Source organism: Lagenorhynchus albirostris, chromosome 1 (genome assembly GCF_949774975.1).
Source record: "Lagenorhynchus albirostris chromosome 1, mLagAlb1.1, whole genome shotgun sequence".
Classification (NCBI taxonomy): Eukaryota; Metazoa; Chordata; class Mammalia; order Artiodactyla; family Delphinidae; genus Lagenorhynchus; species Lagenorhynchus albirostris.
This window is the reverse complement of record NC_083095.1, coordinates 31,558,397-31,577,043: the sequence shown is the minus strand read 5'-3', so window position 1 is coordinate 31,577,043 and position 18,647 is coordinate 31,558,397. Positions and strand designations below refer to the sequence as shown.

At 46.9% G+C, this 18,647-nt stretch overlaps 1 protein-coding gene across 2 annotated transcripts in view; it reads left to right on the top strand.

Annotated features, from left to right (window-relative positions):
- Positions 1 to 825: 825 nt before the first annotated feature.
- Positions 826 to 18,647, top strand: part of TTC9 (tetratricopeptide repeat domain 9) — a 39,016-nt gene continuing 21,194 nt past the window's right edge. For both annotated transcript variants that reach the window (XM_060140104.1, XM_060140110.1), the window contains exon 1: positions 826 to 1,374. In XM_060140104.1, coding sequence (XP_059996087.1) covers positions 975 to 1,374 — 400 coding nt within the window. In that variant the 5' untranslated portion in view covers positions 826 to 974. The remainder of the gene's footprint in view (positions 1,375 to 18,647) is intronic.

Genomic DNA, 18,647 nt, shown 5'->3' with positions numbered 1-18,647 from the left:
AATGGTGAGCAGGGCATCCCTTCCTTGACTATCTTTGTCTGCCCCCTGACTTCAGCAAATCCCCAGTAGACAGCCGCCGCTCAGGGCAGACTGAAAGAATGAATGAACAAAGGGATGGAACCTCCCGAAGCAGGGCAGAACTGTCCTGTAAATGGAAATTCGAATGCACGCCCAGCCTTGATGACCGACAGTAACAGGTGTTTTCCATCTCTGATGTCTGATTCATTCTGCACAACTGCCTGCACACCCAGGCTTCGACACACGGCGGCTCCTGGAATCCAGCGCCCTACACGCTGAAGTGCCCACTGTGTTCTGGGCGCCTGGGCAGCCACACACGGAGACACACCTCAGCGACAACCTGCATCCACAAAAAAAAGAGGCCCTGCCACCTTAAAAATATTAACGCCTCACTGCAAAGAACACGCGCGCGCGCGCGCACACACACACACACACAGACCCCCTCCCCCGTGTGCCTCTTTCAGACTAGGCGCGTCTCCGAGGGCTGGATTGAATGGGAAAGAAAGGGCCAGTCTTTGTCATTAATCCTCCCCTCCTTCAGGCGAGCCAAGCTTCTTCCGGGTCAGCGACAATCACCGCCAACCCCAGCAGGCCCTCGGTCCCCCTCACCGCTAGCCCCGGAGCGCGCGAGGGCCAGGTCGCCACCGCCCGCAGGTTGAGGGAGGGGAGGAGGGCGAGGAGGAGGGCGGGCGGCGCGGGAGGAGGGGAGGGAGGGAGGGAGGGAGGAGGGAAGGAGGGGAAGGCAATCCGAGGAGGAGGAGGAGAGAGCAGCCTCCCGCAGCTGGCGAGGAGAATGGGAGTGCGGGACGACAGACCGCCGCGGGGTGTCACGGCCGCGGCCAAGCTTGCCAGGCGTGGGGCAGGCGCCCGGCGCTTTTAAACCCGGGAGGGCGCGGCGGCGGCGGCGGCGGCGGCGGGCGGATCGCGGCGCGCGCTGGGCGCCGGGTGGCGGCCGAATGGAGAGGAAGGGCTCGGCGGCCAAGGGGAACCCGAGCCCGCCGGCAGCCGGCGAGGCTCAACGGCCGCAGCCGCCACTGTGCGTCCCGGGCGGCGGCGGAGGGACCCCGGCGCGGGGCCAGGGTGGCGCGGCTGCGGAGCCAGCCGAGTTCATCCGGCGAGCGCACGAGTTCAAGAGCCAAGGGGCGCAGTGCTACAAGGATAAGAAATTCCGCGAAGCCATCGGCAAATACCACAGGGCGTTGCTGGAGCTGAAGGGGCTGCTGCCGGCCTCCGGGGAACGGGAGCGGGACTCGTACGCGGCCTCCCCGGCCGGGGCCCCCAACCCCGGGAGCCTCTCGGAGGAGCAGAGCAAGACGGTGGAAGCCATCGAGATCGACTGCTACAACAGCCTGGCAGGTGAGCCGCGCCGCGCCCCCGACCCCTCCTCTCCCTGCCCTCCCGATCTCCCGCCAGGCGCCGGTCCCCATTCCCCAGCCCCGGGCCTCCGGGTCACAGCCGACCGCCGCGGCGCGCCGCGACGCACACGCCCCCGCTGGGACCGTGCCGCTCTGGGAAGGAGAACCTGAAAGGGGGGCGCTTTGGGAAAAGTGTGACTTTTAGGATTATACCTTCCAAAACTCGTTGTCATCTCGCATTCCTCCCCCGCATGCTCGTAAATCTCGCCTATAAATAACTGGACAGAGAGATGGGGACCCAGCCGGCCTGGCGGCGACTGCTACTGCTACTACTGCTCGCCAGTGGCCCTGGGTCCAAATGCGGGCAGCAGCACCCAGGGTGGGCCACCCGCACCCACGGCATGCCCAGTGGCTGCTTGCCTCAGGGATCGTTAGAACCAGAGCTCGCCCTCACCTTCCCCGCAGCTGACCGCATCCCTCTGGGTCAAGTCCTTGGGTCAAGTCCTTCCCCAAGTTTCTTTGGCCCCAGTAGCAAAGGGCAGTTTGCTACGATGCCTTCAGCATCTCAAGCAAAATGGATTCCAAAATGCACTTTCTTCTCTCTGAGCTCTGCTGGGGCCCGGGTTGCCAGGTGAAGAGAGCGATCTCAACGGAAAGCTAGTCCAAGGTTGGGCTTGAGCTGTGCTGCATTCTAGCTCTTCTCCCTGCCTCACTCCGTGTAGCGCTGGTTCTCACACCAGCTAGCTGCTAGGCTTGAGGAAAACGGAGCCCTTTTATTGGGATAAGAAGGTGAGGTATACATTCCCGAGTACACTTTGGGGGTTAAGGTCAAAGTCGGGCGTTTTAAAAATTAACTTTGGCACAGAAAATTTTAAAGTCTCTAAAACCGGAGGAGTCGGGGTCACTCCAGGGGCTTCATGTGAGAAAGTGGAAGATGTTGGCAGAGGCAATGGCCTTATATTTGAAAAACACTCTCTCTCCTCTTCTCCCACCCCATTTGGTGGGATCTGGGCATGATGCAGCTCCTCTGGCCAGATAAAGGCCATCGCTCCTAATCCTTAATCCTTGAAGTTGCCTAAACTAGCTCTGGACAGTTGTAGCAGAGTCAAGTTGGGAGAATGGGTGTGGTTGGGGACGGTGGATTTGTCTGGGGCCCAGACAGCTGGGGATGAAAACAAATGTATGGACAATTCTGCTCTGTTCCTAAGTGCCAGTCAGCTCAGTTCCCTTTGAGATCTCTGGCGCCAGCCTACCTCTGCCTTCCCATAACGCCACGTCCAGTGTCATCTCTAGTCAGGCAAAGCCCAGGCACTTTGTAGATTGTTAAGTAGTTTACAAACTTAAAGGATTAATGATAATAGTAGTAGTAGCAATTGTGGAAATGGTGGTGCTGATAGCAGTACTAGTAATAACGGCAGCAGATAAAGTAGTAGGAATACAGCATAGATGGACTATTTCAATCCATCGCAAGGTACACCATGACTCCCTTTATTTCCCGTAAGTCTCTGGCATATTCATTACTGCCTGATGAATATAAAGGGCAGAGTGGCCATGGGGGAAGGAGGGGGCACTCTGGATCACTAATGCAGTGATTTCAGAGTGGTAATAGAGTCTTATATTCAGTGTTTTCCATGGGCATTCTAGAGTTGCCCCTCACCCCATGCTTTGGCTGCCTGCCGATGGCTAGCACTGCCTACTTTCTACCCCAGAATTGGTTACATTTCCAAGGTGAAACCTAAGCTGTGTCCTTGGTCAGGCCAGCCCACTCAGGGCAGGGCTAAGATCTGGACGGTTCCTCCACTTCCATACCCACCCCTCCACACACTTTGGAAAACTTTAGTGGCGAGAGAATGGAAAGTAGCAATGGCAGATTTCCCCCTCTGCTGCCTTCTCCGGTGCGCACCACTTATTAATATTAATAACTTGTGGATTACAAAAGTAATGCTTACCTATAAAATGTGTTTTCGTTTAGAAAATACAGAATTACCTTTAATCCCACCAACCTAAAGAAATCCATTGTGATATATTTCCTTCCTGTATTTTTTTCTATACCTAAACATAAACTATTTACAAAGCTAAGGACCTCCCGTATCCTGTTTTTATTCCCACTTGCCATCATTGTGTCAGAGCATTTTTACGTTTCACTAAAATATTTTTGTGACGATTATTTTAAATGGCAACCCAAAATTTGTAAATGTGTGTTTGCAATGAGCATTTGATGGAAAGAGAAAGAAAGATGATCGCTGTTATTGCTGTTAGAACCAGAACAGTGCAGCGTGGCCCATAAGATAATCTACCCCCCCCACCCCACCCCCGTGCCTGATTAAAGGGAGGAGACAGCAACTGCAAGTTTGTTCCAGCAAAAAGGCAACTGGCCCTTCCACTGGGGCTGCAGTGCTGGCTGAGCAACCCAGTGGGCTTCAGGAGAGAGCAGTCTGAAGATGTTGGTTCTCTCAAGGACCTGTCCTTCCACACAGCTGTGCATAGAGGGAGAGGTTTGGGGTTTAGAAGCAACATGAACTAGCCCAGAAACACCTGGAGGATTAGGCTGTGTTGCTAAGGGCATCTCAGCACCAAACAAAAGACAATTATGAGGCTTCGGGAGGAAACCTAGGTTCAGTGGACCCTTGCACTCTTAATGGAAGACTCCAAGAGAACAGCAAGGGGGCGGTTAGAATCTGTTAAGAGATGTTAACCTAAAAATCCATTTGGATGACTTGAGGTGACCACTTGAAGGGTGTGCAGGCAACGTGCAAAGTGCCTGTGGCTGTGGTCTGTTCTGCCTCGGAGTTCCTTCTGATTAGTAGGGATCTGGCCAGGGGTGCAAGACCCCCAGATTTGATTTTGCATGTCTTATTCTCTAAGAAATTCAAGGAAGGAAATGAGAGCATCTTCTTCCTTCAGAATTTCTAATGACTTTGATACAATGATTAGAAAAGATATTCTGCCTGGGAAGATGTAGACATGTGATTCTTAGCAAGGCTGCAAAAGAAGCATGTACTGGCCTGTCGATCAACTCCCACTGACCTTGAGCAAGACACAGGACTCCCCTGGGGCCTTGGAATGTTCTGTGCAAAACCTCTTGAAGGACAGAACCTTTTGCTTTACAGCTGTTCCTGTGGGGCTGTAGTGGCCCCAGCTGGGTTTGATCAAAATGTTGCAATGCATGACTCTGTTGGTATTTTCAAATGATGTTCAGGACTCAAATGCCCACAGTGGAGATGGGTGCTGACAGGCCATGGCATTGGATGTGAAGGCTAGACGAGAGTCAGCTTATGTCCCTATTCCTGGCATACCTCGTGACTTTGTATAAGTCCCTACCACATCATTTTACTTCCATTTTCTCATCCATTTAGAGCTATGTTTGGGCGGGGTTTTTTTTTGTTTTGTTTTGTTTTTTACCAAAGGGGCAGATAATATCCATTGATGCCAACTGAAAGTCCCAGGACAGGGGAGTGACAAGGCCTAAAGAAGTCACGCAAGAAAAAGGCCTGGATGGGAGCCAGCTTTATCAGTGCTTGTGGACGTGTCTTGAAGCCATGGGACCGGGCCAGCTACATAATTTGTGAGGCCCAGTGCAAAATGAAAATGTGGGGCTCCTTGTTCAAAAAAGCAGGAAAAAGTTGTCATTAAAAGTTTTAAAAGATAAAGTTTTCCCCTTTCTTTCATGGTTTCTCTCTCGACTGGAATGGTGTTTTTATCTGCTATTTAATGTCATTTCAAGAAAATTACAATTTTAAATTATTGGCATGAATTTACTATTCATCTTTATAGTGTGCAATGCCAGTTTTAAGTGGAAATATAAAAACACTTAACTGGTATATGAAATCATGTCAGTTACACAATTCACGTTTCGTAGCTTGTACATGCATATGTAGTTTATTCTTTTTTTTTTTTTTTTTTTTTTGGCGGTACGCGGGCCTCTCACTGTTGTGGCCTATCCTGTTGCGGAGCACAGGCTCCGGACGCGCAGGCTCAGCGGCCATGGCTCATGGGCCCAGCCGCTCCGCGGCATGTGGGATCTTCCCGGACCAGGGCACGAACCCACGTCCCCTGCACCGGCAAGCGGACTCTCAGCCACTGCGCCACCAGGGAAGCCCTGTAGTTTATTCTTACTGGAACCATGGAAATGCGGACAAAATGAACTCAACTGCTTTTATTTCCCTTTTTATATGCATACTTTATAGGTGCCCTTTCTACCAGTCTTGGCTTTCTGATGAATAAGGAAAGGAAAAGGAGCTATTCCATACTCCTACCCTAGTCTTTCCTCCTCTGTCATCATTTTCAGCATAAGTGGTTGGCTAGTACAGGGCACTTAAGCAAGAAAGGATGTGATGGGGTTTTAGGTTATTTTTGTTTCTTAGAACACCATTGCTCTCTTTCTGCATTTGAAGCAATTTCTGGGTTGAATGGAAAGCCTGGCCTCTTCGGCTGTCAACGTGTGTGCTTACTTAGTTATTGACCTAACCCTCTTGTTTGTTGTTGAACTCCCCTGCATTGTGGATCCACTGGAATTCTGTGCTCATGGGGCATCGTGAATGCTATATACTACATGGGCCTGCAAAGAATAGTTGTACCTCTGTCTTCTGCTCAACTTCATGCTCCATTATCCAATCAGGCTTCACTTCCAAAACACAGTTTCAAAGGTAAAATAATTAGAATTTCAAGAAGTCAACAGCAGAGCATTAAACCAAATACAAGGCCCTTCTGAGCATGGGTCTTATGTGACGGCACCCTTAAAGCCACCCCTGCAATGGGACACCAGAAGATGACTGAGTGTATACATCTAAGGTGGACAGAATTAGATATAGACCCTGAGGCAGATTCTAAGACAAAAGGTACCCCACAGAAATTGGTGTAGGAACCAGAGAACCAAGCAGGAAGATGGATAAATTACAAATGCAAGAACTCAGTGAGAAAAAAAAAAAAAAGAGGTCAAGAGCTAGAGACAAGCAGTAACCTGGTAGCCAGAAGATGAATTGTTGGGATAAGAGCTGGCAAAGGAGGGGAAAGAAGAGGGGCTTCATGCTAAGTTGCTCAGTCAGGATACTGCCATCTGGATGGGAGAGTTTGACTGGTCAAGCCATTGTTAACCTGAGGCTGTTCCTCAGGCAGCCCCTTGGCCAATAAATCTTAAGCCTGTAAATGTGGCTTCAAAGATCATCTTCCAAGAAAGGATGTGAGAATTGAAACTTGTAGAATGCTTTCAAGGAGAGAAAATTCTGAATGTGGACTTCAGGCTGAGTTTCTAAAGTGGATTCTGAAGTTCCTTAGTTTACCTGCAAAAGTAATGAGTTGGGTGGCTCGTAGCCAGAAACTGTCTAAGATATCTTGAAGTAAGAGTCCCTACAGCCAAAAGGCATGGGAGTGCCCCATCCAAGGCAAGGGGACTTGGCTGCAGGATGGACAGGAGGGCCAAGGTGTGGAGCAGCCCAAAGCTTCACAGAGCTTCACAGGTTGGGAGTGACCTTCAGATGGGACATCCTCTCCTACCAGCTCTTCTCTTTCTTCACCAGGTTGTGCCTCCTCCAAAGAGCTGGGATAAAAGCCAAATGTTTCAACCAACCAGCCAACCAGCAATTTCCTAATTCCCAGATATTTGGCTTTGGGAAATCAGAGGTCCATGCTGGGACCAGAGCTTGCCATTATCACCAACGCAATTAGTGTGGTCCATTCCTAATTACATAGCAGCAAGCACAGCTCTAGCACAGACAGTGGTACCAGACATTTGAAAAGCCAAAGATAGGGGCTTCCCTGGTGGCGCAGTGGTTGAGCGTCTGCCTGCCGATGCAGGGGACACGGGTTCATGCCCCGGTCCGGGAAGATCCCATATGCCGCGGAGCGGCTGGGCCCGTGAGCCATGGCCGCTGAGGCTGCGCGTCCGGAGCCTGTGCTCCACAACGGAAGAGGCCGCAACAGTGAGAGGCCTGCGTACAGCAAAAAAAAAAAAAAAAAAAAAAAATTGCCAACGATAGGGGAATTCCCTGGCAGTCCAGGACTGGGCTCGGTGCTATCACTGCCGGGGCCCTGGGTTCGATCCCTGGTCAGGGGACTAAGATTCCACAAGCCACGTGGTGCAGCAAAAACAAACTTTAAAAAAAAGCCAAAGATAATACGACAGAAGATTAAAAGAGTTTAGTCTTGGCGTTCATATGGCCTTGAAATGATCATAAGCAGTGTAAAGCTCATTATCTTCCTCTTAAACATACACACACATTTTCATATCAGCAATGAAATGATGCCATGTCTGGTAGGACTCAAAACCAACAGTTCCCAAATATTTTTTAAAAAGAAGCAGGATGTAGGAGCTATACTCAATATTTTGTAATAACCTATAAGGGAAAAGAATCTGAAAAAGTATGAGATTATATATAATATATATATATTATATATAAAACTGAATCACTTTGTTATACACCTGAAACTAACACAACATTTGTAAATCAACTATACTTCAATTAAAGAAAAAGAAAAAAAAAGGAAGGGGAATGTGTAGTGCCAAGGAGAGCTGACTTGAACTAAAAGAATCCTGGGTTGAAATGTATCCAAGTGGACCTTCTCTTCTCTTTCAGCCAAAAGGAGTTTAAAACAGCACTGAAATTACAGACAGCGTTTACAGAGAGGAAGCTTGTGGAGCAAAGTTTCCCTGCCACAGTGTGTCTGTGGGAAAAGAACAAAAGTGCTAAGGAAGTGCTAACTAGCTAGCTCGAGAGTTATGGAAAACCAGAATTACGATTTCAGATTTGGTTATGACTCCATACCTTACAGAGGTGTGTGAATTTCCTTGTCAACATTACCACCTTGTTATCAGCGTGAGCTTAGGCATTTCCAAAAATAGGGATACTCACCACTACCTATAGTGACTTATTTAATAACCACCACCACAAAACAACAACTATAATAATAATAGCAGTAACAATAATGGTAGTAAAGACTACCGTGTGGAGCCCAGCTCCTGGCAGCCAGTAGATGTTCCACAAATGTGTTTGAAAGGAGTGAAAATGCTTATCCCAGCATCTGTCTCATTAAGGATCCAAGAAATTCAATCATTTCATTAATATTCATTGAGCAACTAATAGGTGCTAGACGCTGGGCCTTGAGGGCTGGGAACACAGGAGTAAACATAAAGAACAAGGTCACTGCCTTTCATGAACTTGCATATGTACCTGTATAACTTTGTGAGAAAGAAAACTCAAGCTGGAGCAGTTAAGTTCCTTGCCCATGGTCACACAGTAGTATGTGGCAAACTGGGATTTCTCATCTGCCAGGTCTGTAATTCCAAAGCCTATAGTCCTAACCATTCACCCCACAACCTCCATCTTTAGAAGTTTCTTCCTTAGGTACTAAAATTTGCCTCCTTGAAATTTCTATCAATCCATCCATATTCTATCTATCTTTTGAAACAACAAAAAATAGAGCTCATCACTGTAACCAGGAAAAGCCTTGACATTTTTAGGGCAACTCGCTTGCCCATCCTCCAGTCTTGTCTTCTGTAAGTTATTCCTTTTACCGTGATTGTGCCTTGTGTGATTAGGATTCCCATTCCATGACCATCCTGGGTGGTTAAGGGGAAACTGTCCTGCTCTCTGTAACCAGGTTCTATGTCACTAGGAAGGTGACCTGAGAGGAATGAGAATCTGATGAGTCATAATTTCTAATGAGCCTGGAGGCTTACAGAAGCCCCACCCCTACCTCCCCTAGTTTTTATCCCCTTTGCTCCAGAGTGTGTGAATTCCAGTTTAGAGGTCTTGAGAAATTTAAGTGGATGTGGTAAGAGTAGGAATTCATTTCAGCCATTACTTTTCAGTAACCAGTTTGTGGATACAATGACGGGAAGTGACCCATTAGAAGAATAACATCTGAACTTGTGCAGATGCATTACTCCAGACCTGGTCAGTTTTAATGTCATGAGAGTGATGATACCATCATTTAAAAATATGTTCTGGTTTAAGTGCTAAACGAGATTGGACACAGTATTATTCTGTGTGGCATGGAACATTTTCTCTCCTAACATCCTGTAAAGTAGTAGTTATTTTTTAGTTTGTGTTTTTATGACTGGCTGATAAGTTCTAACTTTGTGAGCCGAAACCTCATCTCCCAAGAAACAAAAACAACCCCTCCCCCAAACCCAGCAGTAAATAGACCAGTTGGCCCTGTGTCTAGTGGGACGGGAACTAAGGGAGACTCGTGTGACAGCTGGTGGCACATTCGCTACATATGTGAACTTAATCTGGTCTTGAGTTTCCTCACATATTAAATGGGTATAATCATGCCAGCCTGACTCGCAAGATAAGGCTGAAAAGCAAGAAGATAACGTATGAATGTACTTTATAAACTACAAAGTATTAGAAGTGTAAATTATCCTTTTAAGTGGGCAGGGATATTTAGGAGAACAAAAAAAAGAATAGAAATAAGAAGTGGGAACTGAGGCTTCCCTGGTGGTGCAGTGGTTAAGAATCCGCCTGCCAGTGCAGGGGACATGGGTTCGAGCCCTGGTCTGGGAAGATCCCACATGCCGCAGAGCAGCTAAGCCCGTGCGCCACAACTACTGACCCTGCGCTCTAGAGCCCGCGTGCCACAACTACTGAGCCTGCGTGCCACAACTACTGAAGCCTGTGCGCCTAGAGCCCATGCTCTGCAATAAGAGAAGCCACCGCAATGAGAAGCCCGCGCACCGCAACGTAGAGTAGCCCCCCCTCGCCACAACTAGAGAAAGCCCGCACACAGCAATGAAGACCCAACGCAGCCAAAAATAAATACATTTTAAAAAAAAAGTGGGAACTGCCCAATGAAGGAAAATTTCACCTTTAATTCTAACAGTTTTAAGACAAAAGAGATACTTGAGTAGTACCTACTAGGAAAACTCTCTTGATGCGTGGTTTCTGCATTAAATATCTATTGATGCTGACTCTCCCATTTTGTTTCAAACGCACACAAAAAAACTGCTCCCCAAATGCACATACTCCACCAAAAAAAGCACTTGCTAATACAGTAAAACAAAAGCGTTTCTGATGAGCAGAATGCGAGGGACGTTCTTTGAAAGTCTTCAGACGTCCCCATCAAAGACACAGCGGAAGCGTGACTTGGTAAAGAGTGACGTGGACAGCAAGTTCTGTCTCTAACTCACCAGCTGCATTGGGTCAAGGAATTTTACCTCTTGGGCCGTAGTTTTCTGATGTCTAAAAACCGAGGGTTGGAGTCCAGGATCTCAAAGGTCCTTTCCAGCTCTGGAAAGAATAATTCTCCATTCTTTCTGAACTGGGTGGCCATTACCCAGAATGGGAGAGTTCCGTGTGGACTGATAGAGACCAGTCTCCAAAATCTGTTATTACGTGAAAAGGCAGAATGCAAAACAGTGTTTATTTGCTTTGTGTCTGAAAAAAGAAAAAAGATATAAACTAGCATCAACATATACTCTAGTACAATACTTGCTTTCAAGAAGATTATCTGAAATTATGCAAGTGAAGCTGTTCACTTCGCTTGAATAGGGACTGGGCAGAGAAATTGGGGAGAGACTTTCACTTCTTTTTTTTTTTTTAAGATTAAGACTTGATTGTTTTTAGAGCAGTTTAAGGTTTACAGCAAAATTGAGGGGAAGGGACAGAGATTTCTCATACACTCCCTGCACCCATACATGCCTAGCCTCCCCCGTTATCAGCACTCCCCACCAGAGTGGTACATTTGTTACAGTTGGGGAATCTACACCGACACGTCATGATCACCAAAAGTCCACAGTTTACTTCAGGGTTCGCTCTTGTGTTGTACATTCTATGGGTTTAGACAAATGTATAATGACATGTACCTATCACTGTGGTACCATACCGAGTGCTTTCACTGCCCTAAAAATCCTCTGTGCTCTGCCTCTTTATCTCTTACGCCCCACCCTTGGCAACCGCTGATCTTTTTACTGTCTCCATAGTTTGCCTTTTCCAGAATGTCCTATAGTTGGAATTATACAGTGTGTAGCCTTTTCAGACTGGCTTCTTTCACTTAGTCATATGCATTTAAGGTTCCTCCATGTCCTTTTTTAACTTTTTATTCTAAATCTTTCTATAGTGCATGACTTTTCTAAGTATATGCATTATTACTTTTATTTTTTACGAAAAACGATGACAGGATTATCTGTGTAGAAAGATTATGGGTAGTTTTGCTTTCTTCTTTTATATTCCCGAAGAAAACCTACCTCAAACACAAAATTTTTAATGCCGTTCTGGACATTATCTGTGCCTTGTCTAATCCTGTCAGACTGTAACACCAAAGATGTCAAGCAAACTTATCCCAAGCCTCAGACTTTCTCTTAGTTTCCCATAATATGACTTATCCTTTCTGCAGTGCCCACCACCCCCATGCACACATAGGGCTGGATCCTGGCAGCATGGTACCCCACAGTAGGGAGACACCCCTTTGGACTCAGTAGCACGTGAGTGACGGTTTGCATCTGCTGGTGAGGCAGGGAAGAAAGTTGGGTCAGAGCTTGTGATACAAACTGGTCCTGAGCATTAGTGATGTGCCGCTGGTGTGGAGGAAGGGACCGTATGGGTGGTCCATGTCCAAGATGCTTGTTGGCCCCTGAGTCTAGGAAGTCCTGCCCATCGATAGCTCAGACACAGCACCCAGAAGGAAGCTCACTCAATCATCAGATCTTTATTGGATACTTGCCATGGCTCTTCACAGCCCAAATCTCAAATCCACTGTGTTCGCCTCAAAACATGGCATGCGGTTGTGGGAACAGGGTTCTAATCTAGAGTCTGCCGTCAACTTGCTCCGTGACTTTGGAAAAGTCACATCACGCTGAGCCTCAGTTTCCTCATATGTAAACAATCGGTGTTGGGTCACATGCCCTCCGAGTCCCCTTTCGGAAGTGCTGAACTGTCTAGGAGTTTGAAGACCCTCTAGCTCCCCTCTCCCCCACCTTCTAGCCTCTCTCTCTGGAAGCAACCAGATTTAGGAAGGAAACAGGAAACGAGCTCTCTTCTGTTCCCGTTTACTGATATGTGCTGACAAATAGGCATAAAGATCTCAACTAAGATTTCCAAGGTAACCTTGCAAATCCGAGGGTAAACCAAAGTAAATGGCAGTCTCCCCGGACGATAGAGTCAGACAGAGGGTCTCAGAGAGAAACCGGAGTAGGGGTTGGAAGCCTCTATAAAACATTGCCTGGGCCCTGGGATCTGAATCGATGGTACCAGAGATTACCTACTGCTGCTGCACCTTCTCAGATTATTCCAAAATTCAGACTTTGATTCTAAGCAGGCCGTCATTCACCATAAGAAATCTGGCAAGACTAGCTGTATTAGGCCAGGAAGTTCTGATGGAGGGGAAAAAAAAAAAAAAAGCTGTTAGGAAATGAACTGGCAGCGGCAGGGCCAAGAGATTCAGGGAGCAGTTGCTGGCTAAGCTATAGCATCTCAGAGAGTTGCCACCATTGACTCAAGACTGGAGAGCCCTGAGGAGTCTGGGCCAGATCTGAGGATTTGGGGGATGTGATTCTAGGCCAACTGCTCATGCTGAGTCAGAACGGAGCTCCTTTCTTGAATGGACCTGAACCTCAGGCTGTAGGTGCCACTGGGTCATTGGAACTTGTGTGGAATTCTCCCTGATACCTCGAGAGAGAGAGAAGGGCTGTGTTCCTGTGTGTGCCAGTGAAGATGGGAGGGAAGAAAGGGAGCACAGAAAACCTGTAGGGCAAGGTGGCCTGATGGAAAAGATCTTTACTTAGTGTAAGAGGATCTGGGTTTGACTCCTGACTTCCCATCGACTCCTCCGTTAACCTTGGGATGGTCCTAATCCTGACAAGCTTCTGCTTCCATTATAGCATGGGAGTAGTAGTATGCACCAAACAGGATTGTGATGGTGATTGAAATTACAGGATACATGCACGCATGCCTAGCACAGTGCCTGGCACGTAACAGATGCTTAATAGATGATGGCTACGGGGACTTCCCTGGTGGCGCAGTGGTTGGGAATCCGCCTGCCAATGCAGGGGACACGGGTTCGATCCCTGGTCCGGGAAGATCCCACATGCCGGAGCAACTAAGCTCGTGGGCCACAGCTACTGAGCCTACATGCCACAACTACTGAAGCCCGTGCACCTAGAGCCCGTGCTCTGCAACAAGAGAGGCCACCACAATGAGAAGCCTGCGCACTGCAATGAAGAGTAGCCCCTGCTCGGCGCAACTAGAGAAAGCCCGTGCGCAGCAATGAAGACCCAACGCAGCCAAAAATAAATAAATTTCAAAAATAAATAAATAAAATATTTAAAAAAATAGATGATGGCTATGTGTAAATCTAACTCCTACTCCGGTAGGAACTATGGCGGGAAAGTGTGCAAGAGGGGAGGAGAAAGGACTCAGCAAAGGAGGCTATGGGGGAATATGGGAAGCAAGTGAGCAATAGAGGGGTCACACCTTGCTCGCCTCCCCTGCACTGTAGCCACTTAAGAGCAAGTTTCAGCTCTTAAGTGCAGGGGAGGCAAGCAAGGTGTAAACCAACAGTCTTTGGTATGGATGTTTCCTACCTGGGCCCACGGGGCTGGATGAACAAGTAACCCATCAGGCTTCCTCTGAAGGGCAGCTGAGCTCCAGCAGAACCAAGGACCTTTGGGCCCTGAGGTCTATGCCTGCTTCCAGCTTCTCAGGATATAAGGCAGTCCAGAAAACACTTAGAAACTGCTGAGTTGGGACTTCCCTTGTGGTGCAGTGGTTAAGAAACCACCTGCCAATGTAGGGGACATGGGTTCAAGCCCTGATCCAGGAAGATCCCACATGCCACGGAGCAACTAAGCCCGTGCGCTGCAACTACTGAGCCCACGTGCCACAACTACTGAAGCCCACACGCCTAGAGCCTGAGCTCCGCAACAAGAGAAGCTACCGCCATGAGAAGCCCGCGCACTGCAATGAAGTGTAGCCTCCGCTTGCCGCAAGTAGCGAAAGCCCGTGTGCAGCAACGAAGACCCAACACAGCGAACAATAAATAAGTAAATCAATAAATGAGAAACTGCTGGGTTCTAGGCAGACATGTCTCTGGCCTGAGGTTGTGCAAGCGAATAAGCCTCAGTTAGATGGTGTCTGTTCTCTGCCACTTTCCATCCTCTGCCCCAGGATTCTCTGACCCGTTCTTTGAACTGAACTAGTAGGGAAAGAACTTCGGATTCTCTCACAAGTTAGACCAGTTCAGAGTCTGAGAGCAGAGAGTAAGGATGTTCCAGGAAGAGAAGATATATGCTGTGATCAGCTGGGTTCCCCGGGGAGCTTCACAAGTAAGAAAGTTGACTGGTGCTCTGGGGAAAGGAGGCTGTGGAGGAAATTCTTCACCCTGATACACACACACACACACACACACACACACACACACACACACACATTTATTTTTCACAAGATTCAGGTTGTACTGCACAAACGTTCACAACTTTTTCCACCAATATTTTACACTAAAAACATTTTTCCGTGTCATTATTTTTCTACAGCGTGATTTAATGTCCGCGTCATGTTCCATTATACCAATGCCCTGTTATTTATTTAACCAGTCTCCTACTGATGGATCTTCAAGTTATTTCCAATACTTTGCTAATACACACAGTGCTGCCACAGAGAGGCCACAAAGGTGCTCTTTCTGCTACACGTGTGCCTGTTAACTAACTTATCCCCAAACATATCTGGTTACGTGGTATTTGCCCTGTTGGCATGGAAAGATGGCAGGAGAGGCAATAGGAACAGGAGGGGTGTTGCTGGGGTCACAGAAGGATGGAGGGAGAGGTGATCAGAACAGGAGAGGTATTTTTTAAAGTCTAAAAAGAGAACAAGATGGCATTTTGGCTTCTGAGATTTTCCCCCATCCTGGCTCAGAATTCCTGCCAATGGGCATGACATGTGTCCTTGGCCAGAGCTAACAAGGTAAAGATACTATCAGGCAATGGGTTTCTTCTGAATGTTTCTGGGTATATACTCATTGTCATATTCCAGATGGCCCAACTGGCCCTTCCAAAGTCCCACTTCTAACCCAAGAAAGGGTGTTAATGAAGACAAACAGTAATCCTGTCCTACCTTCTTCCTACTACTCCACTTCTCTCTGTGTATATACCCCAATGAAGTCGATAAGAGTTGGGGGCCGTGGATGGGATAACTTGTAAGTATGCTGCTGTAGCACCCAAGTCTGCTCCTTCCCTCATGAACAGGAGCATGTGACAGGCACCAAAAGGCTGAGCTGACCTCAGGCTTTGGCATTACAACTCTCTTGAGCAGATTTCGATATCCCTTAAAGGACTATCAACATAAGCTTTTAGCTTATAAGAGTTTTAGACTGGTTTTTCACTTGAGCTCTTTCAAATGCCACTTTCACAGCCAAGTAGTGGCCAACAGAGGGTGAATAAGAAGAATATAAACTCCTTGAAGATATCAATATCTTTTGAATGCTCTCCATTTCCTTACAAAGCCCCGGCACAGGCCGTGATGAATGAATCCTCATCGAATAAGTTTATGAAGAGCCTGTACCCAGGATTGTGTGGTGATGGTGAGAGGGATGCAGCAGCCCTTGAATGCTGGGGACATCCATGTGAAGAATTTGAAGGGCGGGAAACAAAGGGCAGCTTGGGAATGGTGTAAAGAGACCTCCAAGAATAATGTCGCTAAAACAAAACAAAAGAAACACTTCGCAATGTTTATTTGAATCCATGTTAAGCATGTGCTAGATTGGAAAAATAGAAGGTCAGAAATTCATGTGAATGGAATCAGAGGAGATTTAGCCCATGAGACAAAGGCAGACGATCCCTGGTCATGGGAACAGCATCAGCAGTGATGGGGAAACTCTATCTAGGCGCCAGGCAGGGCAAGAATGATGTGAATGAAGATACTGCCACTTGAAGGGTGCTGGCTTCCTGAGTCAGCAGGAAGTTGTCATAGCTTCCCAGTGCCTTAGACTTGGAAAAGACTTTCAGGGATCAGTGAGTCCAGGTCTCTTTACCCACCAGCTCTGCTGGAGGGGAACCAATGTGGGCTTGGGCTTAGACAGTCCTGGCTCTTTCCCTAAAACTCAAATGGCCTTAGCAAATCACTTAACTTCTTTAAGCCTCAGCTCTTGGAAGCAGGACTAATAAGACCTATTTTCCCAGAGTCACTGTCAAAGTCAAGTGAGTCATGAAACGCTATATAAGTGTTTGGTATTGCTACTTCCTGAGCATACAATGTGTGTAAACCAGTATGATGTAGCTTTGCTGTGTGAGGGTTTACAGATGCCCTACAGATGCTTGTCTGGAAAGCAAAGAAGGTATGTGTCATAAATAGCTACCATGATGGGCATGAGCTGAGTCTATGGCTGTGAAAAATGATTTTATTCATTGGGAAACAAAAGGGCCCACCTGATGACTGTACCTGTAGATCTGGCCTCATTATAAAAAGACCACCCTACATGTTCTGTGAAAGTGTTACCATCAGGGAGGGTTGTACTATAATTCACAAGTATTAGAAAGATGGTAACTTCTCAGCAAATTAGAAATAGAGGGAAATTACCTGATCTTGATAAAGAGCATCTACCAAAAAAACTAAAGCTAACATCATACTAATGATGGTGAGAGACTGAATGCTGTCCACAACTCTTCATAGCAGCATCATTCATAATAACCAAACACTGGAAATGGCCCAGATGTCCTTCAACAGATGAACGGTCAAACAAACTCTGGTATGCCCATACCATGGAATACTACTCAGCAACGAAAAGGAATGAACTGTTGATACTTGTAACAGCTTGGATGCATCTCAAGGGGATTATCTCAAGATTATGCTAAGTGAAAAAAAGCTAATTCTCAACAACTTCATACTATATGATTCCATTTATGTAACACTTTGAAATGACAAAATTTTAGTCATGGAGAACAGATTAGTGGTTGTCAGGGGTGAAAAAGGAGGTGGGGATACAGGAGAGACATGGATGTAGTTATAAAAGGGCAACAGGATCCCTCTTGTGATGGAACTGTTCTGTAACTTAACTTTGGGGGTAGACACAGGAAACCACGTATGTGATAAATGGTATAGAATTAACACACACACACACACACACAAATGAGTACAAGTGAAGCTGGAAAACCTGAATAAGATCTGCAGATTGTATCAGTGTCAATATGGTAGTCAATATATTATACTATAGTTTTATAAGATGTTATCATTGGGGACACTGGATAAAGGGTGCAAGGGATCTCTGTATTATTTCTTACAACTGTATGTGAATCTAATATTATCTCAATAAAAATTTCAATTAAAAAATAATACTGTTGGTGTTAGTCTGGCCAGCAGCAGCTAAGATGGATGTTGTTTCAGGAAGAAACCAGAGATGTGTCATGTCAGCCCTATTAGGATCACAGCCGACTCTCAATGGAATTGGAGATGCAGGTGGTTTTAGGACTTAAAAAAGAGAAGCCTTGGTGGAAACTTTGCACTTGGTTTTGTTTGTTTGTTTTTGTCTTTGAATGCAGAGACATAAGAGGGGTAGAGGGTCCCGGAGAGTTATATAGGAAGCTTCCAAATGAGATGTATACAAATAAAATGAGCACAGTTTGGTACCAACAGAGTCCCACAGGTGCACCTGGCAAGAAGCAGAACTCAAGCCTCAAAGCTGTCTAATGCAGGAACTGAATTAAAATTCATTATAGGCAGTTGAACATTCTAAGACAGCACTGTGGGTAATGCTTAAGATCACGGTCTCAGGTGACAGATGGCTTAGAATCAAATCCCGGCCCTGATGCATATTAGCTTTGTGACCTTTGGCAAGTGACTGAACTTCCTTGGGCCTTAGTTTCCCCATCTGGAAAATGGGCAAAATACTAGAACCTACCTCATAGGCTGTTGTCCAGATTAAATGGGTTAATGCTTAGAACACTCCCTGGCCAATTCATGCTTGATCAAGGTTACCTGCTCTTCCTCTTACTACCCTTCTGGGAGGATAGATGAATACTGCGTATGGTGCAAGGCTAGATTCTCCTGAGCTCATCAGGAAGCATCTCAGCGTTCTACCCTGTTTCTTCATTTCCTTGGCCTGGGCTCCTATTTACCAGTCAGAAGTCTCTAATCACTAAGAAGGAAAGAACCCAAAATGTCACATGCTGACTGTCGGAGAACAGCTGTTTGCCTACATGTGCAGATTTCCTGGCTCTAGGGCATGGCTTTCTGGGACCTGTTTGCCCTTGTGGGTAATCCTGGGGCCTCCCATGGTTATCCTGGGCTCTCGTGGTTTAACCAATAGATGATCCTGAAGAAACATATATCGAAAATGGTAGAATGTAAAGTA